The 27952-nt window shown below is 47.1% G+C and overlaps 3 protein-coding genes across 11 annotated transcripts in view; 2 read left to right on the top strand and 1 right to left on the bottom strand.

Annotated features, from left to right (window-relative positions):
- Mi-2 (chromodomain-helicase-DNA-binding protein Mi-2 homolog) overlaps positions 1-15533 on the top strand; it is a 59128-nt gene extending 43595 nt beyond the window's left edge. For 4 of the 9 annotated variants that reach the window (XM_089574519.1, XM_089574520.1, XM_089574525.1 and 1 more), the window contains exons 29-32: positions 97-191; positions 988-1329; positions 10373-10468; positions 13948-15533. In XM_089574519.1, the coding sequence (XP_089430645.1) occupies positions 97-191; positions 988-1329; positions 10373-10443 (508 nt within the window). In that variant the 3' untranslated portion in view covers positions 10444-10468; positions 13948-15533. The remainder of the gene's footprint in view (positions 1-96; positions 192-987; positions 1330-10372; positions 10469-13947) is intronic. The other 5 variants (XM_089574521.1, XM_089574522.1, XM_089574518.1 and 2 more) reach the window with 5 other exon arrangements.
- LOC149364566 (uncharacterized) lies at positions 4420-7056 on the bottom strand. The gene has a single exon (XM_089574526.1). It carries the CDS (start codon positions 6913-6915, stop codon positions 5005-5007), a length of 1911 nt encoding a protein of 636 aa, XP_089430652.1. The 5' UTR covers positions 6916-7056; the 3' UTR covers positions 4420-5004.
- A 743-nt stretch (positions 15534-16276) lies between the features above and the next one.
- The window catches only part of Pgd (phosphogluconate dehydrogenase), a 54364-nt gene continuing 42688 nt past the window's right edge, over positions 16277-27952 (top strand). Inside the window, exon 1 of the mRNA XM_089574533.1 lies at positions 16277-16425. Within this exon, the coding sequence (XP_089430659.1) occupies positions 16406-16425 (20 nt within the window). The 5' untranslated portion in view covers positions 16277-16405. The remainder of the gene's footprint in view (positions 16426-27952) is intronic.

Below are 27952 nucleotides of genomic sequence, written 5' to 3' on the forward strand. Positions count from 1 at the left end.
CAACGGCTACTTGAAAGATTGCTTCACCTGTTGGGAGGTGCTCTGGCCTCCTTTCTTCTCTCTCTGTATTGACTCCTCACCGTCTTGTGCTTTCAGGTTTGCGGAGCTCGAGTGCCTTGCGGAATCGCACCAGCACTTGTCGAAAGAGTCCCTTGCAGGGAACAAGCCGGCAAATGCTGTCCTCCATAAGGGTGAGTGTCTTGCCTGCTGCCTGGCCTGTTCCCTTGCCTCATGGGCAGTTGTTATTTATTTATCTTATTAAAGGGAGACTGAGCACAATGCAGCTCTATTGAGTCCATGCACTAGCTGCAAATGAAGTCAACTTATTCTGGAATTCAAGTTTGGAACGCATTAAATTAGTGCAGTGACTCTTCCATCTAAAGTGAAAGCTGGCAGATGGTGTTGCATGCCAGGTGGGTGATGAACTCTATTACTGTGCTGTCTTCAATATTTAGTGGTAAGCCTCAAGAAAAGGTGAATTTCTGAGATATCACTTGCAGTTAAATTAGTGGCTCTTTGGCTGCGCTGATAAGGATCTTGAGGGTGGTTGTCCACTTTGTGGAGTTTTTGATAAGTCTATCTTAGTTCAGGCGGATGTGCGCTGTAATTTCCTTAATTGCAGCTCATTTGTCATGCAGGAGTGAAGTTTCTTGTAGACGCTATTTTTGAAAATGTGCCATGCTCCCTGGTTCAAAAATTTTTGTCTGCCGATTATGGCATGCCACGTGTGCCAAACGGATCAACTGCTGAGGGCTGCTCAAAGGCTGTAGGATGTCGCCATTAGCTGATATCAGGGCTCCTGGGCATAGTCTTCATTTTGAAAGCCTGTGAAGAACAGCTGGAGGAGATGCTCAGATTTTTAGTGTTTCTACCCAGCATGTTAGGCGTTGGTGGAATGTGGGTGCAGCTGTTTTAGCATGCCCCCTATTTCCCACCCCTCCTGTGCTCAACTTTTTTTTTCCTCTCTGGATGGACCACCTCTGCCAGTGCTGAACCAGCTGGAGGAGCTGCTGAGCGACATGAAGTCGGATGTGAGCCGGCTGCCTGCCACGCTGGCCCGCATTCCGCCGGTTGCCCAGCGGCTGCAGATGTCCGAGCGAGGCATCCTGTCGCGGCTGGCCAGCCAGCCGGGGGCCGCCCCGCCCATGGCGGCCATGGGCCCCCACGCCGCTGTGCTGACCCCACAGGCCGCTGCTGCCGCTGCCGCCGCCGCCGCAGCACCTCCTCCGGGCGCTGCAGGACCCTCCTCCGCCGCTGCCGCGGCCGCGGCCGCCGCAGCGGCGGCCGCTGCCGCTTACTCGAGCTCGTCGGCCCTCGCCCAGGCCTCAGGTCAGGCCGAGTGCTCTCCGACCTCGTCCTCGCCTCCCTCTTCGGAGCCGTGACGAGCCCTTCCTCTTGCCTGCTGTCTTCTCCCTACTCCTGGCCATCCCTCAAGCCTGCTCTGTTTCTTGCTGCTGCATTCAATGGCATGATGAACACTGTCTTTCCTACCTTCCTGGCTCCTCGGGGCCCTTCTGAGACAACCTGTCTCGTGCTGCTGTGGCATGGGAACTACATGCAATGTTCCTGCGAGCCTCAACTGATCCCAGGCATCCTTTTCATTGCTACCTCCACCACGTCATTTAGATAGCACAAGCCTTGACACTGCTGCTGTTCTGCAAGATGCACTTATTTCCTCATTTTGCACCTGCTCCTGACTTTGTCAAGCTTGCGATTCCTGCTCAAGCTGCCTGATATCTCCTGCCTTCTCTTGGCATTGCCATCAGCCTGCTGCTTCTTTACCCAACCTGCCTGGTTCCTCGGGTTGCCTCCGTCACGGATCTACCTAAAGTGTTTGTCAACTTGTGAACTGCTTGTGAAGCTTCCTGGGCTGTGCTCTGTGTAGCTGTCCTGTTTGGGAAGACCAGCCTGAGTGGTGTGTCTGAGCTGCTGATTGCGCACGAAGCTGCATGCATGTTTTCTTTGTTTGGCTGTTGGCTTCATCATCGCTTTGTATTCCTTAGCTCACATGCATCTGCTCTTTCCACCGTGCTGTAGTGCTGCACCCGACCTGTGACCTGTAACTGCTTACAGTGCCAAGCCTGTGTGCGGTCACCTTGCAGACTTGCACTTTAGTCATTTTTTTTTTTACCTTAAGTAGTTTTTTTCTTTTAGACTTGTTTTGTTTATGTGTAGCATTGCAACATTTGCTTGTGTGGTTGTCTGGATACAGGCTGTCTTTTTTTGTTTGCTTCGGCACTTTTCAGTCTCTTCTTTGTACTGGCATCGTGCATGGCATGTCTGTGCACGTTTCTTCCTTTTCTTCTGTCTTCTTCACCTCACACGCAGATTGGCACACCAGCTGCCTTGCATTTTTTTTTTTAATGGTTATTGTGACTCATTTTAGTCTGGCAATACTGTCAGCCTTTCTTTGGGACCTCCTCCCATTACTCTGCTTACCGTATGAACTCATGTAAGGGCCACACTTTTTTTAAACTGTGGTGTTAATTTTGAAAATGCGGCGGACACACAAATTAAAACAAAAAACATATAACCACATTTTTTTTCCTCAATTATCTTGTCCAAAACAGGGGGTGCGGTCCTTACACGAGATTATACGGTATTCTGCGTAACTGTCTTGCAATCGCTGCTGTAAAATTTGTTGCTTTACCAAGACAATCACTTTTGCAAGCACCTTCACAATAATCTTTTATTGCTCGGATTCAAGGGTATGGATGTTTTCTGCTACAGTACCATTTGTTATATTGGTGTAATGATCATAATAAGTGGATTGGCCATTAATTTTGTGTTAGTGATAAATGCATGTAGCGTCGCACTGTGAAGATTGGTTTCAGAAAGGCAGTGCATATTTTTCGTGGTCTTGTTTTGCGGATTTTGGTAAAACAGTTAGTGATTTCTTTCCTCATTAACAAAAGTCTTTCTGCTTAATTTCTGCCTTGTGTGTTCTTGTTGGAGGCAATAAAAGTTGGAGTGCAAATATTCTGTTCTAGCAGCTTGTAATTTCTGCACCTGTCATGTTTGTGCTGTAGTTGTGTGTGACAGTGTTAACATGCAGTACCTGTAGATATTGTATTGCCGACATATTCTGAGATTATGTTGTTTTGTTGCTTGTAGAAGCTGCTGTTTTGTTACCCTTTGAGCAAAATGTTTGTTCTTGTTTTTCTGCACTGCCAGGGTCAGTCTTAGAAGAATCCTTCGATGCTTTTTCCGCTCTTAAAACTCCTGCCGGAGCTTCGTATAGGGCGAGCGCTGGCCACTAGAGGTGCCACTGTTTGCAAGATTGCATTAGGCCACCGCAGCAATTGCTGGCCGATGTTAAATTTTGGCTGTATTTGCATTTAAACACTGGAAGTTTTCCATGATTGTCTTATTAGCTTACTTTCGAATGTCTTCTAGCATATAGTTTTCAAATAAAATTTTTGCCTCCGGTTTGGCGATTGCAGGAAGAAAGGCTATGCTAATGATGTACAAATACCTCACTGCAGTAGACTACTGGCATAAACTGCTCTAACAGTGCATCATTCTATCTCAAAATTGCAGTCCATGAAATTTAATCACTGTTTAACAGTGCCAAAAGATACGTATCAGTAATATCTTGCCCTAATCGGAGCCCTACTTAATGAAGTTTACAATGTGGTGGGACACGCTTTACACACATTAGACAAGATAAAACATTGGAAGTTGAAAACTATACAGTAGAATCTCGATGATACGATTACGGCTGATACGAATTTCGGGATGATACGAATTTAAAGAATGCTTTGAACGGACTACATGGTACAGAATACGTTAAGATTCGGCGTGATACGAACGCTTTCTGAACCCGCCGCGGATGATACGAACGCGCAAACCAGCGGCGCATGCGAGCGGGCCGGCGCGGCTGCTCTCCAGAGGAGAGGGGAACACCCGCCGCGGCCGCCGTTGACTCCTCTCCACCCCTCGCCGCGGAATACACGAACGAACGTTGCACGAGCGCGCAAACCGAGCCACTGATGGCACGCAGATGTGGAGAGGGGTTTCCAGCTGCCTCCTCTCCATCCCGCTAGCCATCCTACCCTCACCTCCCTTTTGTAACCTGTAGCACGGCCGGTCTCGAGGGGTGCGCGCTCGCTCTTTTTTAAGAGCGTGCGCCCCCCTCGAGACAGATCGTGCCTGTAGCAGCCTGACGAACCAAGGGCGGCAAAGGCGAGTCACGTGCCCGGTCACCCATTTGCTGGCAGCTCATTGGTCTATCGAAAAGTTGTCTCGCCAGCTGCTCCCAGGAAGCCTGTGCCGCTGTCTGCCGCCGCCGCAGTTCTCCGTTCGCCGCCTCTTTGTGAGCTTCGCTGTATCGTGGCATCGTGAACTGCGCAAATTTGACAAGGACGCAAGCGTTCGCAGCTGCCGACATGTCGCGGAAGCGTAAAGCCCTCTCTTTTAAGGGGAGACACTGCTCTTTAAACTAACTTTGACAATTTTTATCATACATTGATGAAATTAGCATATCTAATGTATTTTTATGTTGTGAACACAAATATGCAATCTATTTTTACCTATCTTTTTTAGATTTTGAAATACTCATTAATTTAGGACTAATTATTCTGCCCAGGTTTTGATTAAGTTCCTCATAAAATATTTATTAAAATTTGATGTCTATATGTTCTACAAAAGCCAGAGTGTGCAACCATAGCATAATTTAAATTTTTGGTTCACTGACATAGAAGTTACAGACCTGTGAAATACACCCATTAAAAATTTTGAATTTTTGAAAAATAGCCCCTCCATTTTAATTAAATTTGGAAAGAGAAATGTTACATTGTTTTTATTTTATTGCAGAGAGTAATTCAAAAGCTTTAAAATGCAACAAGAATTGTCCAAATCTGACCACCACATCTGGAGATATCTTGGGCAACAGTGTGTGCAGTGGTTAAAAAATCAGTTTTGAGAAAACAAGGAAAGAAGTTTGAAAACAGGTCCAGAGTTTATTTTCTGTAAATTCAGACTTGTAGTTCAAAGGATCTTATGCTAGAAGCCTCCAGGCACATAGTCTTCATCAATCTCTTTCCCTCGTTTTCTTTTCATTGCCTGCCGAAAGTTTTCAGCATCTGCATGCTTCCTGTCAGATGCTACTAGCCGACGCTGGTCCTTCTCGGCGCATCTTTGGCGCATCACACTGCTTCTGTTCACGTGCAGTTCCCTGAGGATGGCCTCACTGGCACGCTCTTTGCCAGCGTTAAACCTTGTGACAGCTTCTGCCACTGCACTCTCAACAGTATAAAGAGAGGCATGCCTGTGTTTTGGTACGAGTGACCATATCACCGAGTGTAGGCACTCGTTTGAGTTCTGCGTTTTGCCTCTCTGGCAGCGTTCAAGCAATTTCTCGTCAGAGAGGCGCGTATATATAGGCAGCAGTGCCTCTGCAACATAATCTGGCAGGCTGTATCTGTGCTTGGGTGGAGGTTCCTTCTTTGCCACGGCCTTATTGTAAGTGCACCAGCTTTCTTCACCTTTTGGGCAGAGCGAATGATTTGGCTTTGCGTCCGTGGAGGCTATGTGAAAGTAAGTTGCGAGGACAGCATTTTTCATAGCTTCAATGTTGCCCTGGTTTGCTTTCAATGCCCGTCCATAGTAGGTGGACAGTTTCGTGACAAGCTCACCTGTGAGCTTGCCCTTTCCACCAAGGCTCCTCTTGCCGTCTCCCTTGTTTTTTTGCAGTAGACTTCTCAGGGCAGCACCCATGCGTTTGTGAATATGGTTAATACAGTCTTCCTTCTCGATTTCCACAAAGCCATAAATTTGTTCTTCATGCAGGGTATTGAATGCACGACTATCACCATCGCACAACATGGTTGTGTACCGTAGTCCATGCTTATCCAGTGATCGGCCAAACAGTACTTTCGCAGCCTCCACTTCCATTTGGCCGGGCTTGCTCGAGCTGTTTTTTTGACACAGGTGGCCAGCTCGCCATGCTTCATAGCGAGGGTCACCTTCTTTCGGGCCCAGTTCGCATCCTAAACAAAAGTTCGAAAGAACTACAAAATCGAGCACATACCCGGTAAAGAGTTCAATAACTGTTCCCACACAGATGTGCGAGGAATGGCCTCTCGTTAGCCATGTTCCATCATAGGAAACTGCAATATTGCCGGGATTTCCGAAGTTTAGCTGACCGTACAAGGATTTCACGGCATCCGCACATTCGCTCATCACATGCGTGGCAGCATTCAGGGAGGCAGGGTTCAGCTTTCTCTTCACGTATTTTTGATACGTTTTTTGGTGCAAACCACGTCGCGAAATGTTTAGCGCCGAAAATATGTCATTGAGGACGGTTTGACCGTTTCCTGTGCTCGTAACGGCACGGGTCGCGAGCACGTTCACTTCAAACGGGTTGCACGTCGCGTTCCCACCTGCTCTCGGCGAGCTCCACCCGGCCTTGAGCTCTCCGCAAGAATCGCACTCGACAACGAGTTTGACTGCAATTCCGTACTCACGGCCCTTCTTTGACAGCGTCACAGGACTACGGCACACAGTGCACTGCACGCATTTGAGAAGCTCGTTCACGGCTGCGAGGCTTAGAACGGTGAACGCCGTCCCGTCTCCCGGCGCCTCGTCGATGCCTCCCAAAATAGATTGCTTGCGGCGGGTAGCGGACATCGCAGAAAGCCGTCGCTCTTCTTCTTGTGCGTGGAGATCAATTGCCATTTTTTCGGCTTCGGAAAGCATTGGCGTGTCGACGCGCACTGTTTTCGGCACCGCAACGGGCGCCGATGCAGCGCTTGCTCCCGCCGTCACCGCTCCCTCCGTAGCTGCGTCGCACTGACTCGTGGGAATCGTCGCTGCTGCTGGCGGGTCTGATGGCTCCTCGCGTGTCTGCGGCCGCCGTTTGCGCTTTTTGCCAAAGGCATGAGCGGTTCGAAACTTCCGTTTTCCTCCAGCCATCGCGAGGTAGACACGGCAGTAGCGCGGTGCTCCGCTCGAAATGGCGAACGACGCTTCTTTGTCCAGCAGACGCCGCTTCCCGGCGTCCAATCGGGAGGCAGGATTTGCTACACGTGATGCAAAAGCACCAATGGCGCTCGCTTGCTTGTATTTTTTTGCAGCGGGCTAGCTCCACTGTTGCCAGACGGAGAACTGTTTCCCGCTAAAAAATTGATAGCAGAAGAACGCAGCTTCAAAACGAAACCAAAATGGCCGCGCTCCGTTGCGCCGTTGCGACGGGGCGCGAGTTTGAATTTGTCCAATTTTGAGGGCTTTTTATGAGCGAACACTGTCGTTGTACTGACTTTAAAATTTAATAACATGATAAATACCGGTCAGAGGACCATAATATTTGAGAAACAGGCTCTTCAGAACCTGAAGATTCCGAAAAAAAATATTTCAGAAAACCGATTTTTTCGCGATTTTTCGATCTTAAAGAGCCGCGTCTCCCCTTAAGGAGAAGCTTGAGGTGCTGAAGAAGGTTGACGAAAACCCCAAGAAGAAGCGCGTCGACTTAGCGAAAGAGCTAGGGTTAGCGCCGTCGACGCTCTGCACCATTGTTGGGCAGCGAGAGGTGATCTTAAAGAATGCGCAGCACTTCGGTGTGAACGTCAAGCAGGCGAAAACGGCGACCCATGTCAAGCTGGAAGAGGTCCTGCTGACTTGGTTCCGCGAAGTGACGGCGGCCGGCGTCAACGTGGACGGCAAGGTGCTGCGTGAAAAAGCCGACAGCATCGCACTTGCGCTTGGAATTGAAGGTTTCCAAGCGTCTGGCGGATGGCTGCACCGCTTCAAAGAGAGGCACGGACTTGTCTACCGGGTCGTCTCAGGTGAAGGCAAGAAAGTGGACGAGGCAGCTGTTGACGAGTGGCTGGACACGCTGCCGGCGCTCATTTCAGATTACGCGCCACGCGACATATTCAATGCCGACGAGGCGGGCCTCTTCTACAACCTTCAACCGGAGAGGAGTTTGTGTGTGAAAGGACAGGCATGCCAGGGCGGCCAGAAGAGCAAGGAGAGAGTTACAGTACTCTTTTGTTGCAATTCGGATGGATCCGAGAAGCTCCAGCTTACCGTCATCGGTAAGTCCAAGAAACCGAGGTGTTTCCGATCGGCGGAACGTTTGCCTGTCATTTACAAAGGCAATCGAAAGGCGTGGATGACTGCAGATTTTTTCCGCGAATTTTTGACAAGCCTTGATCGCAAAATGGCGTCAAGAGACCGGAAAATTTTGCTTTTCATGGACCAGTGCTCTGCCCACCCAAAGGAAATGTTGTTCAATAACCTGACAGTCAGGTTCCTGCCGGCGAATACTACGAGCCACCTGCAGCCACTGGACGCTGGGATAATACGAAATGTGAAGCATCATTTCAAAGGACTTTTAGTGAGGCGTCTGCTGGCAAAAATTGACCGCAAAGAAGCCAACTTGCGGATCAGCCTCTTGGATGCTTTACACTTTATAGCTATGTCCTGGGATAGTGTAACTCCAGAGACAATCTCAAACTGTTTTAGAAAGTGCGGATTTGCCATCGGGCGTGATGCGGCCTCCGCGGGAGATTGCCAAGAGCCAGATGAAGACTTGACCATTGATGGCTGGGACAGCTTGGAAACTGAAGCTTCGGCTCGAGACTTCGTTACCGCGGACGACAACGTCGCGACCTGCGGGCTAAGGTCTATTGAAGACTTGGTTAGCGAGCAAGCAGATGATGGCGAACATGAACCTGACAGCGATGGTGAAGACGCCGACGAGTGTGATCAACCGCCGTCAACGGGAGAGACTCTTCACGCTCTGGACGTTCTGCGCCGCACCGTAAGTGCCGGCAGCGTGAGCGACGAAACCGCTGCACGGTTTTATGCATTTCAGGCGGGGCTTGTCCGCGACATCGATGGCAAAAAAGTTCAGACAAGCATTACGGACTTTTTCGGCTGGAAATAGCTCGCCATAATAAAGTTTGGTTCATTTTTGTGTTCGTTCTCATGTTGAAGTTGTCTTGTTTTGGATCATACGAATTCGGGATGATACGAATATTTTGCGTGTTACCTTGAAATTCGTATCATCGAGATTCTACTGTACTAGCCACAAGTTAGTCTGCTTGTCTCCTGCCTATACGTACAAGCTCTCTGTGTTTGCCAGTTAGAAGTGAAGACTAAACTGCAGTCTTTATTCAACACTTTCTCTAGGGGCAAGGGACGCAGAGTTGATGACTGATTTTTCTGACTCTCTGTACTCCGTTCCATACAAGAGGTGCAAAGCTGTCAAAAAGCTAGCGCTCTTGTTTGTGCTACCTACATCTCTGATCAAAAATCAGTGCATTCCTCGTGGTGAGCAAAAACTAGTAAATGCTTTGCCTGCAGGCTTAGCGCAATACATTTGCCATGAGCCTGACTAAATGTGCTTTTATTGCTGACGACACGGTGTCGCCTCCTCATGTTTTAGACCACTCGGCTGCAAAACGAGCCCAGAGTATCATGGCTTCCTTAATTTTTTTCATGCGGACTTCTTCTGTGCCTTTCACAGCGTTGCACCTCATGTGTGAAATGAGGTATATGGACTGCAAAAAATCTCCGAAAAATCAAAATTCATCGTTAATGTCACTTTACCTCAACTTACCGTTATGGTGGAAGGAGGGGTCAGCAGCTTTGTGCACATTCTGATGGTTCACTTGGCTCCAGATCTCATTGCTGCGTGCACAGATGACGGGCGGCAACTGCTTTTTTGAGCTCGAACCCGCCACTGAGGGAACTGCGCTGTGCCTCTGTAGCCGGAAGGGAATGTGGGCACCCAATAAGGGCTGTACATAGTCCCTGCACACACAGATTGTATTTCCTGAACACACAAAGCACAACGATTATAGAATCGCACCTTCAAATTTCCAGTGGAGGCGGAACAGTGCCAAGCTCCTCGGATGATGCCCTTTTGCAGTGTGTGGCAATGTATTGCAGGAGCCTTGAGCAGCATACGAAGCTCTCCCATTGTCTTATGGAGAGGTTTCATAGCCGGAAAAAGTATTGAAGGACTCTGGTCTTAGCCATGTACATCAGTCAGTACATGCGCCCATTTAGGGGGAAACCCAGCATTTGCTTGATGATTCAAGTTCTCTGGATTAGGGAGCAGGATTCACTGCAAATTTGCCTGTCTGACAGAGGTGCCAGCGGTATTAATGTTAACCGCAACAGGTTTCTTCACAACAGTACTCCGAAGAGCGTGTTATTCGGGTGTCATACCGCATTTAAGCCTGGAGAAGTTGCTTTTGACTCATGTCATACTTTCTTTTTTTTCCCCCCCTTGTGTTTGGACTCAAACATATGACAGTGCATTGAAGCCTAAAGGTAGCATATGTTAACATTGCTGGCTGCGGATTTTTTTTTCCTTCCTGTGGCGACTGACGGAGCTTTTCCCTGCATTTTTACCCTGCAGGATTTCCTGGTGGGGCAGCTGCATCGTTGATGGCAGGCAATTTCCCGCACCCATTCAGGGGTCAGTACTAGTCGTATTCACGGCTAAATCAGGAATGTAAGAAATGCTTCGCTCCTTCCTTTTTTTGTTCTGCATGGGCATGCACAGTGCATTTTTGTTTGTCTCTTTTTTTTTTTGGTCATATCCGTTTGAGTCTGTGTTCATTGTGCGTTACGCAAACAGGCGTATACTGTTTCGTGTCTGGCGTCTCATGTGATCAGTGATGGACCAGTTTCACTGTGAGCGTGCAGTTTTCTTTTACTGCTTTTTGGTGTTTAGCTAGCTGGTGTGCTGTACACCCTTTTAGAGGGGTGTTGAACCAGTTGTTGTACTTTAGCTGCTTCCTTGTCTATGAGGCTTTTTGTCTCCTCTGTGTCGCTCGAGAGCTAAAGCTATGGGGGTGCACCTATTGCGACATGGCTTGCTTCTGTGTCCCTCGCCTATGGTAGAACACCATGCTGTATTTTCCGTAGTGGTGGTTTGTTATTGCTGGTGCACACGTAAGTCCACTGTTTATTTTTTTTTCTATGCTCTTCCGCAGCGGCTGAATTTCTTGAAGGCGAAATTCTAGAGGCCCGTGTACTGTGCGATGTCGGTGCACGTTAAAGAACCCCAGGTGGCCGAAATTTCCGGAGCCCTTCACTGCGGCGTCTCTCATAGCCTCAGTCGCTTTGGGACGTTAAACCCCTATAAACCTAAACCTTTTTCTATGCTCTTGTGCAAGGAATAGCGGCATTCTGTTGTCATGCTGCCATGACCGGCAGGTCAACACCATGTAGCATGTAGCAGGACAGTAGCATTCTGCAGCAATGCTGTCAAAAGCTGTCGGAAAGTGGCGGAGGGTTTGCCCCAAATTACCTAGAGTAAAAAGAGGTGCTGCAGTATTTCATCCACCGCGAGAATGCCGGGAAGTACAAGCTCCGTATTTGGCTAAGCTAGTAATTGACAGTAAATGTAGGTTTTATTTCAAGGGCATGAATTCCTTGAAATGCTTTGCTAACTTCAGTATGTGCCTGATTCTGAGCATTTCCTTGCAACAAATATAATGTAGAAGTGAAAACCACACTATTAAGAGGGTTTATTTTGTGTACAGTGGGGAGCATTGTGACTGAGCTACGATTCCACAGCAGAATTGCGCATTAACCAGGCCATATACGAAGTTTGCGTTTCTCGGCATTTTCATGGTGAATGGAACATGCTTTCTCTTAGGGTCGGTGAAAAAAAATGCCACTTTAATGGTACCTTACTGCTACCATTTCAGCCGGCTATTTCTTTTTTTTTTTTTCAAGGTGATCTGCAACTTTTTAATTGACACTTCTGGTGGGCGTGTGCGATATGGGCGGGCATGTGAGATATAAATGAGATGTGGGCAATTAATAAAAAACTGATTGTTGAAAGCAACAAAACAAACAGATACTTGCAAAAGTGAACAAAACAGCTGAAGAAAGCACAAAGGGTCTATTCACAAGCAACACCAACCGACTGCGAAGATTATAATGCCTGATTGGAGGGGGTTTCTTGACACATGTTGGGTGCTGTTGGGGCTCCTTGAGGCAAAAAAAAAAAAAGATTGAGAACCCCTGCCTTGGGAGCTGTCTTTTTTAAAAACGCTGGGACACCTAATACTACATGTATGCTGCTTCAGAGCTTAGCTAAAAATAAGCATATTAATGTGTGCAAATACAAACTTCATCACTGGGATATTAGACGTGTGCAGTAATTTTGTGGGTACAGGTGACTTCCATTAATGCTTGCAGGTCCTCACTGGTGCTTCTAGTTCTTTCATGCGCTGCCGCTGCTGAATGAAAGGCTGCATGCTTTAACGCACAAGAGGCTTCTGGCAGAATATTGCAAATTCTTTGTTGTTACTTTGTGAGATTAAGAATTCAGAGATGAGTGCAATGCCAGTGAGGTGTAGGGACTGAAGGGTGGTATTTTCCATGAACCACAACAAACTGTGTATTGATCAGAGGTGGTTCTTCGTGCACCAATGACAGTGCACATTAATATTGCTCAATAAGTTTTGCAAGACGCGCTTCTGAGTGTAAGCACATACATTAGTCGCTGCAGTATATTTCAAGCTAGTAAGCAGTGCCCAGACATATTGTCTGTTAATTTGAACATTTTTTTTCTATGTCTCGACTAAGTTAAAACTAGTGGCAGTCAGCTGCATAAAAAATAGAAGTGTGTTTTAATCTTGGTATGTTGTTGGCTTCACTCATTTCTGTGTTGACCTTCAGCACTGATAGATTGCCCATTCTCATTAAATGGCTTGCTGTTTATCCTTGAAATGGAAAATAACTGCTAGTAATGTGTAGTTCGGTCAGTTTTTGACTGTTTAAATTATTGCATGCCACTTTGTATTTATAGTATTGTTCGGCACATTATACATCCTTTTTCAGGTAAATAGTGCCATCCACTTCTTTTTTTATATATATATATATAGGAGTGTGCAAATATCAAATCTTGGGTGTTAAAGCGAATTTGAATTATTCTGATGGTTCAGATTTGAATACGGATAGCTTATACGATATTATAATTAAAAACACTTTTTCACTGAACCTAACCACAAAAATGCTGATTTTTTTTTGCCTGTTATTTTAACTGTCACTATCATAAATTATAATCTCAAGTCTGGCATTAGATAGATGGGAGGAGCAGTTGTGTAACAGGGGTGCAGTGTATAGCATAACTTAATTGTATTCAGTCAAAGTTAATGTTTCTGTTTGACTGAATGCTGACCTGACTAGGGAGCTTACTGAATGCTGGAATGAAGCATTCCTGTGTGCTCCTCAACACGTTCCTAACTTGAGCATTTCAAGAACAGATGGTCTTCTACTGACTGCAGTTAACTCAGAAAAGTGTATTCTCTGCTGTTGGCTCACTATCAGATAGGTACAGCATGGTCCAGTTACTAACTCTCCAGAAATTCGAATGTTTGCACACCCCTTATTTCATTTTATTTATTTATTTAGTCTAAAGAAAGGCAGTGCCATACACCGGATGAAGGAAGAAAACGACAGGCAACGCGCTGACTAGCAGCCCGAAGTTTAATCCACCAGGAGTGAAATATATTCCCAGAAAAAGAAAGATAACAAAGCAAAACAAAACACAGCATGACAGACAACTCTATGCAAGAGATGCATCATTATCAAGTCAACAGGAGAGATAAGTAATTTCTTTCTTGCTCAGGTGAACAGATAGCTTGCCTATTGACTTGATAATGATGCATCTCTTGCATCGAGTTGTCTGTCATGCTGTGTGTTTTTTTTTTTTGCTTTATCTTTTTTTTCTGGGTATATATTCCCTCCTGGCTGTTTAAACTTGAGTTGCTAGCCAGCGTGTTGTGTGTCGTTTCCTTCCTTTGTCCCGTGTTTTGTGCTGGTTTACTTTTCTTTAGAATGTTGTACTACCTTGCTCGAGCTTATGCCTTTACACTGTATTTATTCAAAATTGGATGGCCTTACTTGCATCTACACTCTTTAAAGGTGTGTGCATATTGAGCTCAGTTGTCTGGTGTTCTTTGTGTGTTGCAGAGAAGTGAGCAACAACTGAGAGGACCTTGTACAGCTTGGATAACAAGAATCAAACAAGTCTTCTTATCCTTCAGTGACCGATGGATTCCCAAACCTCCAGCATCCAGATCAATCACACATCGTTTGATTTCTTTGTTTTTTTTTGCCCTCATTTATTGAGGTGTGTGTGCCACCCTTTCCCCTTTCTGTTTTGATCGGGGATAAGGAGAATGGAGAAAAAAAAAAACGTTTGGAAGGACGTTTTGTTTCATTTTGGGAATGTTGATTGCCTTCCCTTCCTGTTTATGACCTTGTCAATGGGTAAGCAGGATGAAAATGTGTGTTGGAAACTCATTTTGTTCCACTCGGGCAATGGCATATGTGCCAATCCTGGCTGTTTACGACCTCATCGTAGAGGTGACAAAAACTGAGAAAAATGACGCAGGAAAAGACATTTCACTTGGGGAAGGTGTTGGCTGAACCAAAGTGTGTTGCTCTCATCTGTCCACGAAATCTAAAGGAAAAAAAAAAACAATCCCTCTTCCTCGCTTCTGGTCCCGTTGCCTTTATTAAAATGTGCTCTGGTGAAAGGGTGTGGGGATTGTGGGGTGGGAGTTATCGCGACATAGGCACAGCTGCCAACCACAGCTGTTGTCAAAGATCGACGAGAAGTATTTTTGTATTTTGGGTGGGAGGGGGCTGCCGTCTTTTGCTTCCTGAAATGCCCTTGTTGTCCTAGCTCGCCCATCTTCGTTTGTTCCTTCTGTTATTCTTCTGTGCAGTGTCTTGTCAGGTGCAAAGTGTGCGCCGATGTGTGCTTTTCGTCATTGTTTCCTGTGCCCTGCTTCCTATGGAAAGCCGGCAGACGCGTGTCACCAGCTTTCATCACAGTCGTGTCGTCGCACGGTTTTTCTTGTACAATAAGATAAGGCGCAAACGTTGGCTCACAATGGTGGCATTTTTTTTGTTCTTTTTTTATTATTTAGCACAGTCAGCATGTTTCTCAGCCCGTCATTCACCTTGGCCAATTGTGGCCTGCTGCATCCACAACATGCGCTTACTTCCTGCTTTCGAGGAGCAGACCAAACCATCTGGGGTGAATGTAATTCGGGTCATTTCTTTGTTTAGTCTTGGCTTCTCACGTTGCGATTGAGCTGTGAGAAGCAAATTATGTTGGTTCCGTAAAACTGGGGAGGGCATTTGTTGTGGAATTGTGCGTGATGAGTCGGTGTAGACCACCGCCACTCTTGAAGAGTTTTATTGCTATTGCAAAACATTGCTGTGCGGACATTTCCAGCGATGTTTTTCAGTACTCATCGTCATTGAGATGCTGCAGTGAAAGGCCTTTCCCCGATGCTCATGGAAAGCACCTGTCAATTTGGTGGTTAAAAATCAATACTGCACTGTCTTTATCTTGCCGTGTTCATCCTGGCTTCATCAGTATGTTTTGCTTGCAATTGGTTCGTAACTTTTACTGTGCGAGCATAGGTATGAAACTTCTTTATTATAAGTGTGCAGGTGTTCATGTGCAAAAATTTTGTTCGGTACCGTAGCGGCCATTCTTTCGTGTATAGTTGTCAAAAATAAAGATCATCATTTCTATGATATATCTTGTCTGCTGTGTCTATTCATCGAGATTCTTGTGGCTGTGGACATTGCAGCGTGGAGCAATGCAAGCATTTGAGTCTTAGGCCTTTTGCTGAAACCCAGGTAATTTTTGATTTTCGTGCAGCCAACTGCATTACTGCACGCCAACAGGGTTGCAGTGTCTCTTGTGGGCTCGGGTCGAGTGATGGGTTGCTTATCTCTGAACGTTGCAATGAGTTACCTCTCCGTTGCGTAACATGCGTCAGTCGTGAAGATACGTTCTCATAATGTCTGACGAAATTTTGTGTGCACTAATTGCTTTCATAGAAATATGGTGGCTAATTAAAGTGCCCGGAAATTCTCGAGTGCATGTTGCCCTTAAATAAACCAGGTGCAATTTACTTTCTCGAGTTAAAAATTGAGCGCTGGTAGTCTTTAACAAAAACGTTTGGTCTACAATCCAATGCTACAGTGGCAAGAACCCTTGAGACGTTTCGGAAGTACTAGATCGGCGCCGCCTGTGTTTTGCTCGAGTAGGGGCGGCATGGAGATGCGAGAAGTGCTTTGTTAGTGGGGTGGGGCGGCTGTGTCGCAAGAGGTGGTGAGTTAACATGTTTCCTATCTGCATATGGTGCTCGCCATGCTGAATTCCGACGTGACGAATTGCAGATCGAACAGTCAAAGCAAGTGATGGTTTCGGTTTCGGTTGCTGGCCGCAAGTGCGCGTGCGCCAACTTTTTTTTGTGCTGTGACGTCATATCCTCTCTGCGCGTTATAAAATGAAACTTCCTGCCAAAGGACTTTTCTCCTCGCAGTGGTCGCGAAGGGGTGCTCTCCTGCAAGCCGTGTGTTGCTTCGTTGTCCGGCGAACTGCTTCCTCCGACGACCTAAAATGAGCTGCAAACAACCAACGTAAGTGCACAGCTCGTGAATCGTGCACTGCACTCGCGCGAATTTCGTACTGCGTGGGCTCGGACCGGCGCGCCGGTCGCACGTTGTGGTGTATCGTACGCGACCGTCGGTGGCGTGATAGCGTCGCTCTCGTCTGATCGCGTGTGTCGTAGTCACCAGAACTCCGCGGATTTCAAGTTTTAGGTCCTCAGTCTTCCTTCTAAGCGCGAGTATGTCGTGTGACTGTTTTCTGAGTGACATAATGAGTACGGTGGCTTCAGCCGGCTGCGCCTAGCTGCTGTGAAGCGATCGGCTCGCGACGTGAAAAAACCGACTACCTCTACCGTAACCGTGTGAACAACCACGACAGTCAGCTTTGGCGCGTTGTGAGGTGTGCAGGAAGGATGATATAGCGAAAGAGAGGCCGTAGTACGGCACTGTTTTTTTTTTTTTTTTGTCGCCCACGAACGCTTTGCTGCACAGGCGAAACTGAGACGCAGTGCCGGTATTTTGTGTTGCGTTACGAATGCTTCGATCGCTCGTGTGAGGTGTACTATGTATACACACGCTAGGGAGCACACGGTCAGTCGATGCTAAGGTCGCATGGGCATACAGGCACTGCACGTGCACTATTCCAGCGCAGGTTAGATAGATATCGATCGGGGAAGATCGAACCTGGTCGCTGTAAAGTTTGCAACAGCGTTGTGCGCGTGTCCATCGTTAGTAGGACACGCCTCCGTGCTGTACCCCTTTACCTGAATGCCAAGTTTATTCGCATGTGCAAGTTTCGCTTTGTGCCTGACAACTGAGACCTGTCGAGTCGACTGTGCGGTCTGACTTTGGGTTTAAAAAAAGAAGCGCTAGCACCGAACACACATTAGAAAGCTTGCGTAAAAGCGTTTTATCTTTTTTTTTCTTTTCGTGGGCTGGCTATTGATTCGAGTGGTTTATAATTTGTTGGTTTCTTTTTCTGGACAAAATACAATAAAACGTCGCTTCGATCAAGTTACGCATACTGCGGTGTTTTTTGGCGGCGCCTATGGCAATCGGTCGTGTTGCCTGTACTTGTATCGTTTTTCGCTCGTAGTTCTGCTTAGGTTCATATTACGTTTCAAACCGTCCAGAACCGCGGTACATTACTAATCGAGATCAATTGATGAGATCAATTAATTCGTCGAGTGTATTACTGCGCTCAGGTTGGAGGTTATTTACTGAAATTATTTCCTGAATTGATGTACTACGCATCCACGTGCGCTCACAAACAACTGTGAATGGCAGCCGAGCAGGTATGATAGTAGCGCGAAAATGCGAACGTAGAAAGAAGGTTGTATTGAAGGATTGCTGACTTTCCTGTACATAGGTTGAATGGCCGCGAGAAGTGTGTCGCATTTTGCCTTCGAAGTTTGTTTCTTTGCAAAGCTTGCAGCTGTACCCCAGGCAAGCTACACCCCACAACTGCCTCTCTCTCTAGCTGTGAAAGCCCAACGCAGCAGCTGCACAAACTGTGGACTTTTTAACCAGCTTTTAGTACATAGGGGTCTTGCCACTGTTTGGTTACATACGTCACACTTTTTTTTAGGCGGAGTTCCCTGTTGCGATTTTTCTTCGTTTGAATGACGTAAAAGCTGAAACTGGAAAACCCAAACACGTCTGCTGAACCTGCTTTCAGAGCTTTGCTGTTCCTCGTATACATCTGTCGCTGAGCGAAACCCGAGGACAACAAAAAATTTCAGAGTTGCGGTTTTAGTAAAACACTTTTTCTCTGGCACAGCGGAACTCTTGAAATATCGGTTTGTGACAAGTGCGTATTGTTGCCACATATACAGGGAGCTCGGTACAGACAAGTACTACACTTTTTCGTTATATACCAGGCACCCGACGAACTATTTTATTAACTGGCTGAGGCCGTTTTACACGAACCTTTTTTTTGTAGGCTTACACGTATGTTCTTGCTTGTAGCCGTCACCCGGACAGGGATGTATCCGGACCTTGAGGGATGGGGTGGGTGAGGAGGGAATACTTGCCCTTATGATGATGATGATGATGATTACGGCGGGGGCCACATTCAGTTTGTGTGTATGTTTGTGCGAGGGGGGGGGGGGATATCGGATTAGTTTTTGGCCTGCGCTCTGGCTATGGTCCTGTCTTTATCGGCTACACCTTTACATATGTTCAGAAGCATCGAGCCCCGCCTTTCTGGGTTTGAGCAACATCGCGATAGTCTGTACAGAAGAGGGCACAAAAGAAGCAGCCAACTCTACCTTCCCGGAGCGCCTTGCAGGATGTAAAACTTCCGTGTGTGGGCCGCGTGCCGGGAATTGACGTCGTCTGCAATCTTTTTCGTCTGCTGGTTTTTCCCGCTTCTCTCTCTCTCTCCCCCTCTCTCATTTAGCCTTGGACGAAAGCATATAATTGAGGCGGGGCATAGAGGGAGGGTGACATGCGGAGAAGAGTGCCGTTCAGGAGATTGCGGCATAGCGCGACGGGAGCGGCATTTTGTCCTCACTACTCGAGCTTATTTCATTGTTCTGTATGCGCGTTGTTTGCGTGGAGCCTTTTTCGTTGCGTTGTAGGTGGAGGTCAAAACTAGATGCCCTCCCCACGTTCCACGTCGCGAGACCACGATATGACAAAGCCAGCTTTAGAAAGCGTGTATAGTCGCCATTGTTTTCGGCACCATAAATAGTGGACGCAAAGCGACGGAAATAGAAGATGTGACGCGCATTTTAATTATTTTTGGTCTCATCCTGTAAGCCAGAATTCCTCAATTGAAGTAGCAGTTTAGAAATTCCCCGCAGAGCGCAGGCATCAAAATCCTGCACTCTTATTGTTTCGAGACTGGAATGTCAGCTCTGACTGCCACGCCACTTGTGATGGCCTGACTAACTGCTCAGAAGTGAAAAAGAAAGCTTACAGTGCTTCGTCGATCTGTAGATCAATGACGGCTCAGCCACCTCAATCTCCAGAAACTGATCGCCATACGACTGAACACTATAAAGCGAAAGTGTGTGTGCGCCCTGGTTCTGACCGTTCGAGCTGTACATGTATGTACAGTCAGGCCGAAGGGAAATGCGAAAAACACCACTGAATAAAACAAGATGACTTACCTGTGTACTTTCAGCTGCAGCTGAGGTTTTTGGACAAATGGTCTACCGAAGTACATACTCGTAAACCGGTTCTAAAAGAAATACCTCGTTGGAAAGTCGAAAACTGCGATATTTATGTGTTCGCGTTTCATTCCGCCTGAGTGTTCCTTCATTATCAAAGGGAACAACCAGTTTGTGCAAGAGGACGAATTTTCGGTTGATCAGTATCATCCGCCTGACCACGCCCACTTCAGGACAAAGGCCTCTCCCATATCTCTCCAATTAACTCTGTACTGTGCCAGTCGTGGCCACCTTATCCACGCAAACCGTCCACCTAAATTTTTGCCGCCCCCTAGATTTTTGGAATCCAGTTCCTTACCCTTAACGACCATTGGTTGCCTTCGCGTTACGTGCCCTGCCCAAGCCTATTTCTTCTTGATTTAGACTAACTTGTCATTAACCCGCGCTTGTTCCCTAAGCCACTCTGCTGTCTTCCTGTCTCCTAACGTTACTCCTGTCATTTTCGTTTCCATAGCTCCCTGCGTTGTCCTCAATTTAAGTTGAATGCTTTTCGCTAGCTTCCATGTTGCTTCCCCGTAAGTGAGTACCGGTTACTAAATGATTTTTGGGTATTATACAGCAAGAGGAAAACTAGTTAGAAAACATGAAAAAGTTTGCTTAGTACACAGAGTTAGGGAGTAATCAATCAATTAACAATCAATCTATTTTCAACATAAACGGTGCTGAGCGGCCATAGACAAAAAGCCTCAAGATGCCGGATGATTTATCGAATGCTCAAACGTCGGTTTGTAGTACGTCGCTTATGTGAAAAGAACTCGAATTTCGATGGAGGCGAAATTCTAGAGGCTCGTGTGCTGTGCGATGTCAGTGCACGTTAAAGAACCTCAGGTGGTAAAAATTTGCGGAGCCCTCATAAACCCATAAATAAACGAACTCGAACGCCGCCAACCGTGGCGCCCTCTTCGCCACAATGTGGCGTTCATGAGAGGCTGCAGGGTGACGTCATCTGCAGTCGTCATAAGTGCCCGGCCCGCAGTGTTCGCTGGCGGGCGCGTAGCTAGGCGCCCACGGCACCCCATCATCTCTAAATCCCTGCATTGTCCTCTCATCCTCACAGAAGCCCGGAGAGAAATTGTCATCATCATCAGCCTGACTACGCCCACTGCAGGGCAAAGGCCTCTCCCATGTCCCTCCAATTAAACTTGTGCTTTTCCAGCTGCGGCCACCGTATGCCCGCAAACTTCTTAACCTCATCCGCCCACCTAACTTTCTGCCGGCGCCTGCTGCGCTTGCCTTCTCTTGGAATCCATTCCGTTTAATGCTAACTGGTCGTGAGCAAGAAAGGGGGGGTTCTTCCCTACGCGTGCATAATTCCCGCATACCAGCTCGAATATAAAGAAGATCGCAGAAATATAAGCGAAAGCTGTCAGGTTGCGTACTTTCAAGATTTTCAAGATTTCAAGTTTTCAAGATTTGATTCACTTTCGGAAAAAAATGCAAGCCAACAACATACCACCCCTTGAGTGTCGGCGAAAAAATTCCCTTTTAGATTTTCTCTTGCTTTTACTCAACCACAAGTTAGGACTTGATCCGTCATTATATCTATTCCCACAGTCTGCAAGAAGCCCTCGACGTTACCGCACCGGTTTATTATCACCGTACTTTGCGCGCACCAATTTATATAAGTATTCCTTTTTCCCCGCACCATAACGGGCTGGAACTGTTTGTCTGAGCCAGCCGAATTATCCACCACGGACTAACGCTGACTTTCTTGACATGTGCCACGCCTTGTAGCTCACTGTGTGTCATAACTGCGTTGTAAACTGCAAGTTGCCGTGCATTTTTGTGTACTTTTTTTTCTCACTCTGTAAAGTGCCCTTCTTGCTTGGATCTAACCGTGGTCTGCAGTATGTAGATAAATGATAATAAATAACACCCCCCCCCCCCCCCCCCCCCATTTTTCGTCCCTTGGCTTCAAGCCCAGGCTCTGCAACTGCATATGGGAGAACTTACCACGTTTAATAAGCCCCCATGCCGTACTCTCGCTCACGTGACGTTTTGTAGGGGCCCGCAGTGCAAAGAGCGTGGTTGTCGATCTTTAACCGAAAGAAAGGAACTCTTGCAAGTGGAATGAAGCCGATTAGAGAAACTAATGTAGTAAAACCTCGCTATAATTAAACGGTTTATAACGAAATACTCAGCATAACCATGGAATAGCTGTTTTGCCTTTGAAGCTCCCATTACAGTACGTATTTGGTATCTCTTTTTACGAAGTAGAACTTCCTCTGAAAGGGATATAACGAAGCCCGAATGAGCCCCACTGGTCATTCCACCCAGAGTATATGCCCAACACTTCCGTACTCGTTCGACGCTGCAAACTGAAATTGCCGCGCATGTGCAGAAAATTTTTCCCGCCTCTAGCGGGACCCGCGTGGGGTGTTTCTCCGGACAGTTCGCCGGCTTCGGCGCGACTGAGTTTTCATGCCTGCGCGCCCGTCTTCGTCGTAACTCACGGCCTGCCAAAAGACGTCGCGCAGAGCAATACGCGAGGTCCACTGCGCCATACTGCTCTTCGAGAGTTGTCGCGGTCGTTGGAGTTTCTCGTTCTCCAACCTCCAAGCTTACTGCACACTGTCCGCTGCGAGCGCGCTGTCCTTCTCAGATGCTGAGTGTGCTGCATAGTGCCCGTTTTCGCCGCATAGCCGCGTGGTGTCGTGGTTAGTTTCACCGCGTAGCAGTGCGTTTGTTTTGCTGATGGAGTCTATGTCCCGCTGGTTGCACAAGGCCAAGATTAGTGCTGGCGGTGGAAGACAAAAGCACAAGACGATTTCCGGTAGCCAGAAGGCGGCCATGGTCAAACATTTGCATCGGGTCTGAAGGTCGGATTGCGAAATACTTTTTAATAGCGTCCCGCCGCGGGAGTTCAGGTTAGAGCGCTCGGCTGCTGAGCCCGAGGACGCGGGTTCGATCCCATAGGCGCGGTGGCTAGCGCCATCTCTCGTGCTATGAAAGAAACAGAGAAAGAAACTGAGCTCCCTTGTCCCCGCAACGTTGAAGAGTCCTTTTCGCATGGTTTTTCGTTAGGCTTCGGTTTGGCGTGCCCATTCTCCGCAAGACACTTTCGTCATGCAGCGAAGTGTTGTGGCCAGAGCGTTCGTTCGCGATAGGGGGACTCCAACCAAAACGAGTACTCGCGAAGAGATCGCCGCCGCACCCTGTCTTTCACAACAGCTCGCATCGGCTTTGGCGCCTAAGAGGCTAAATATAATAGGGGTACGCGAATAGTACTTTTCAAAACCGAATCAAATGCGAATAGTAGTATATATGGCTAGAAACCAGATCGAACTCGAGTCGAATTGATCAAACTGGTCGAATATGAATCGGATTTTTTTTTTTTTACAAACGTTCGCACAAGTATAGCCAATAATCGTACAAAATGATTACTAGTGCAGAGCTGCTTAGTGCTAACGGTGGCGCTGCAATATGCAGCTCTATATTTGTAATTTATACAGCTGTCAAAAGACGCAACACTGATCTGCGCTAGGGGATGATTAACAAGAAGTCACTGCTATAATAACTCTGTGACGGTCATGTTTTGCGTGTAATTAACTTCACTTTTTGTTACTGATGATGATAGTCAATAAGCTAGTTCCACGTGTAAGTGTATTAATTAATTATTTAATTAATTTATTTATTGTACTCCTCAAGCCCTCTAGTAGAAGAGTGCGGATATCCAGTCGCAGGTCGATGTGAGGTCTCCACAAATATATTTGACAGGACCTGCTCAGCCACGCGGGACATTGCGCCGTCGGCATTCGGTCGTGAAGCCACGGAAACTAAACTGCTCGCTCTGGGCAAGCGTGCTGGGGCGTGTCGTATTTGTCGGTCGGGCCAGACCACTATGGCCCGCTACAAGAGCTATTATGTATGAGCCACGGCCTCCGAGTTCGGTCATGAAGGCATGGTTCTCTACCCACCCTCAGTCTTGGAGGCCATGTATACGAGCATTACGAACGGCGCCTCGCGAATAGACCGTGTCGCTGCGCTGAACCCTCCACCCCGCGCGAAGCGATCGCGGCAGCACGTATTGCGGCTTCGCAGTGAGTATTCGCACAACCCTCTAAATATTCTGAATAGATCTCTCCCTTGTCGCCTACGACAATACCCCTCTAAGACCCCTCTTCTAGATGCTGAAGCCAATGCGGGCCGCGGAAAGAAATGGCGCATGTTGGCGGGGCTGCCATATTCGGTTTGTGTACATATATCGGCCGCTTCGAGGGCGCTATAGGTGCAGATGTTGAAGGCTTCCTTAAACAACATAGGCAGCTTACTGAAGCTAGCTAGGTTTTCTTCTGTCTGCACGATGGCACGTAAGCCCGTTCGAATGCGACACTTGCAGCCAATGCAATCTATGGCTGTAACGAAGCACTGGATATAACGAATACATCGCGGGGCCCCTTATACTTGGTTCAGTAAGCTGTAACGGGAGGTGTTTATGACGGAAGTCTGATGCCTCCCCCCCCCAAAAAAAAAAAAAAATCACTGACACCCCTCAGTGACTACAGCTCAGAGCAGGCTGACAAATATCTCGCGAAAAAAACTATAGTTTTGTCTCAAATGGACTCCGTCTGGTGCAGCCGTTCACGTGCCGCATGCTACACCGATGATACGAGTAGTGGGGTGCGGTTAATTGTAAACTGGCTCAGGAAGTGCACGCTAATCGGATGGGAGGCGACTTGCTACTAAAGGTTTAACTGGCGCGGCTTGCGTCTGCACGGCGCAGAAGCGCGCGGCTTCCGTTTCGTGCGCCCGTGATTTGATTCAAAAGGTAAACGAGTTTACCGACAGGTGGCAGCACTAGTACAGACGCGAGGTGAAGGGGGCAGTTCGCGTCTAGGCGAAGCAGAGGGTGTAGTCATCTAACCTTCTAAAGCAATGAAGTAGCGTTACTCTGGTCTTTGAAATCGCTAGAAATGCATCATCGTTTTTATATGCGAGCAGCACTAAAATCTGAGGCTGTGAAAAACAAGCTGTGAAGATTAGTGAAGTCGCTGGCGATTGCGCAGTAGTGGCAGTGTCTTTCAAGGAAGGACCCTCCAGCGACTGCTGTGAAATCGTGGATTTGCCGCGAACTTCCCGAGCTGCTTGCTAGTGGTTCGTGAAGTTCATGATTGAGTTCAGCTGAGCCTACACATGACTGCAGCATACTCCTTTAATCTCGCAGGGCGTTGCGTCTAAGTGCGTTTGCATTCTATACCGCATACTTTTTTTAAACTGTTGATTGTCGCCAACAAAAAAGTTGCGTGATATAAGGAAGCCGTGTAAATTAAATTTTATTGCAACCATGGCGCGCCCGTTAAACGTGAAACTGGAATGGAGTTGTGTACCAATTGCGCGTGCTTTCTTCTTCCTCGTGAAGTTTTGAGGCCAGTGATTTTTCTGCTGGGTTATGTACTCATTCTCTCCGTCTGCTTTGAACCATCTCCACTCTGCACAGAAGATGCGCGGTTCGATAGGTACATGTACTGTTAATATTCATCATTGTTTTTGGTATCTCTCCTTTCCAGTTTTAACGCGGTTGCGCCAAGGAGCTCATGTCGCAGAAAATCCGGCGTCGTTGGTCGTGACTGAAAAATCCACGAAAAATCCCCAGAGAAGCAGCCTAGGAGGCAGCTGGGCCACCTATGTCACGTGACTTTGCGGCGTCATCACAACCAGCCCATCGTGGCAGGTGGCAATTAAGTGAATGACTAGTCGCTCGGGAAGACCAACCTGCAGATGCAGTCATGGGAGCTCAGCGGAGTTCTTAGAAATGAGCAAGTCTGCTCTTGCGGCCTCTTTTAATGTGGCATCGGGGTTATGTCTAGGTTATTTGCTTGGGATTAGCGTCCGAGCATTCTTATTCGTGTGGACTGAAATTTTCTTGTCGGGGTTGAAAATAAGAGCCCGATTTCATTTCATTTCATTTATTTTCCTTAAAGGCTCGGTGAGGGGCATTACATAAGGGGTGGGTACAATATTCGTTGCCGGCAAGTGTTAACACGATGACAAATGAGCATGAAGATTATCAGCGAAGGTCACGGAGCACATGGTGGCTGCAATGTCTCTGGGAAGGCCGTTCCAGTCCACAATGGTACGGGTGGAAAAATGAGGCTGCAAAAGTAACCGTGCGGACACGTGGTCGAGAAACTTGGAAAGGATGACATGTGCGATGAGATATGCGGGTTGGCGGGACGATGTAGGGCGCGCAGGAAATTGAACTGTGGTAAAATTTGTAGAATAAGCAAAGGCTGGCGATGCGACGACGAACTGAGGGGAGTGATAACCCTGATTTATCTTTCAACCCTGACACACTGATATCGTAGGAATATGAAGAATGAATGAATCTGGCTGTTCTGTTTTGTGCTGCTTCAAGTGCGTTGATAAGGTAAGCATGATGCGGGCTCCATATAGGTGAGGCATATTCTAAGTTTGATCTGACAAGTGTTTTGTATGCTAGTAATTTTACATGATCGGGGGCATGGCGGAGATGACGTCGTAAAAAACATAGTGTTCTATTAGCAGATGAGATAATATTAGGGATGTGTGCACTCCAGGACAAGTCGTTACACAAGGTGACACCTAAATACTTATACGATAGACAAGTCTGTACAAGGACGTTACTAATTACGTATGGGAAATCAAGCAGATTATGGCGACGGTGAAAAGACATGCGTTTACACTTATGTGGGTTAAGTTCCATTAACCAAGCGTCACACCCTTCCTGAATGCGGTTAAGGTCCTCCTGGAGAGAATTTTGGTCATTAATGGTAGTAACTGAGCGGTAAATGACGCAGTCATCTGCGAACATGCGAATTTTAGAATTGATGTTGCCTGGCAAGTCATTAATATAAATTAAAAACAGAAGTGGGCCGAGTACAGAGCTTTGAGGGACTCCAGATGTTACAGGAATGGAGTTAGAATTGTGATCGTTAAAAGTGACAAACTGCGTGTGATTAGCGAGGAATTCTTCTATCCATTTTAAAATATCGTTAGGCAAGTTCAAGTATGACAGTTTTAGTAATAATCGTTTGTGTGGCACCTTGTCGAACGCTTTTGCATAATCTAGGAAGATGGCATCGGTCTGCAGGTTAGTGTCAAGATTAGAATCATGAAGAAAAATAGTGAGCTGTGTTTCACATGAGTGACCTTTTCTAAAACCGTGTTGTGACGGATGAAAAAAGTTGTTACAGTCGAGGAAGCTCATGATGTTTGTGTAAATGACGTGTTCTCGTCACCTGCTACTTCACCGCACTGGTAACATTGGCTTCACTGCACAGCGCCATGCGGGGGCCAGGTCCCTTTTTCGGGCAGTCGGCTGTATTCGTAGAGACGATGGGTACAAAATCATGACCACGTAATCTAGAGAGATGGCAGATAGCGGCTGTAGTGATGCGAGCATCCCTATCGCATCTTATGTGGCACAAAGATTAGTTATCTACATCTTTATTCATAGTTAATTAAAAGACTAGCGCATAAAACTAGGACAAAGACAGAGAAGGAGACAGGACGAGCGCTAATACCGCATACCCCTCTCATGCGGTAGATGCTACGTGGGACAGTCTGGACGCTGTCTAAATGAACGGCTACGAGAGCATCGCACGCTGGTGGATTCATTGGCGGGGGGCAGCCATTTGGCTACGCATTGTAAGCGGTGCGGGTGCGTGCCGGCGTTTGATGCCACGTGTGTGCTTGGTAGGGGAGGCACAAGGTTAGGTCGTGAGATTTGTGAGGCTTATCACATTATCAGGGAAGGTGACAAGTGTGTAAGCACGACGTCACTTGCCCTGACCAGGAAAGAAACCATGTATCTTCGAAACAGTTTGCCACTTCTTGATTTGTTTTTTGTAACTCAGTGTGCGCATGTGCCACTGAAGTGTTTTTAAGTACATGTTTGGTGTAGTAAACCTTCAGTTGATGTTTAGCGCTCGTCCTGTCTCCTTCTCTGTCTTTGTCCTAGTTTTATGCGCTAGTCTTAATTAACTATGACAAACCAACTAGCCCAGCTTTCCGCCTTGATCTTTATTCATTTACACGTTCTCGTTCTCAGCTGTAATTGTCCTCTGCTTCACTGCAGTACTTCCGTGTAGTTAGGCGAACGGGTACGCCAGGCTCACAACTACCGAAACAACTGCTCCCCGGTGGACAACAGTTGATGTTTTGAGTTGGTTTCTTGAGATATTGATCCTAAAAACTAAAACCAGACTATCTGACATCATTCTGAGGATCACTGCTCCTGCTGCTAACATTAAAAAAATGATCGCGACGGCCAAGAAAACGACAAAACCGAGGTGGTTTGCTAGGCGATGGTTCGGATATCAGGGAGTTTTTCCGTGCTAAGGAAACTTGTGGAGCGCACTCCTCAATCCCGCTGCAAAATTCATTGTTTTTTAGCAGAGTTA

Source organism: Amblyomma mixtum, chromosome 2, assembly GCF_055824585.1.
Source record: "Amblyomma mixtum isolate Tamu chromosome 2, ASM5582458v1, whole genome shotgun sequence".
Taxonomy (NCBI): domain Eukaryota; kingdom Metazoa; phylum Arthropoda; class Arachnida; order Ixodida; family Ixodidae; genus Amblyomma; species Amblyomma mixtum.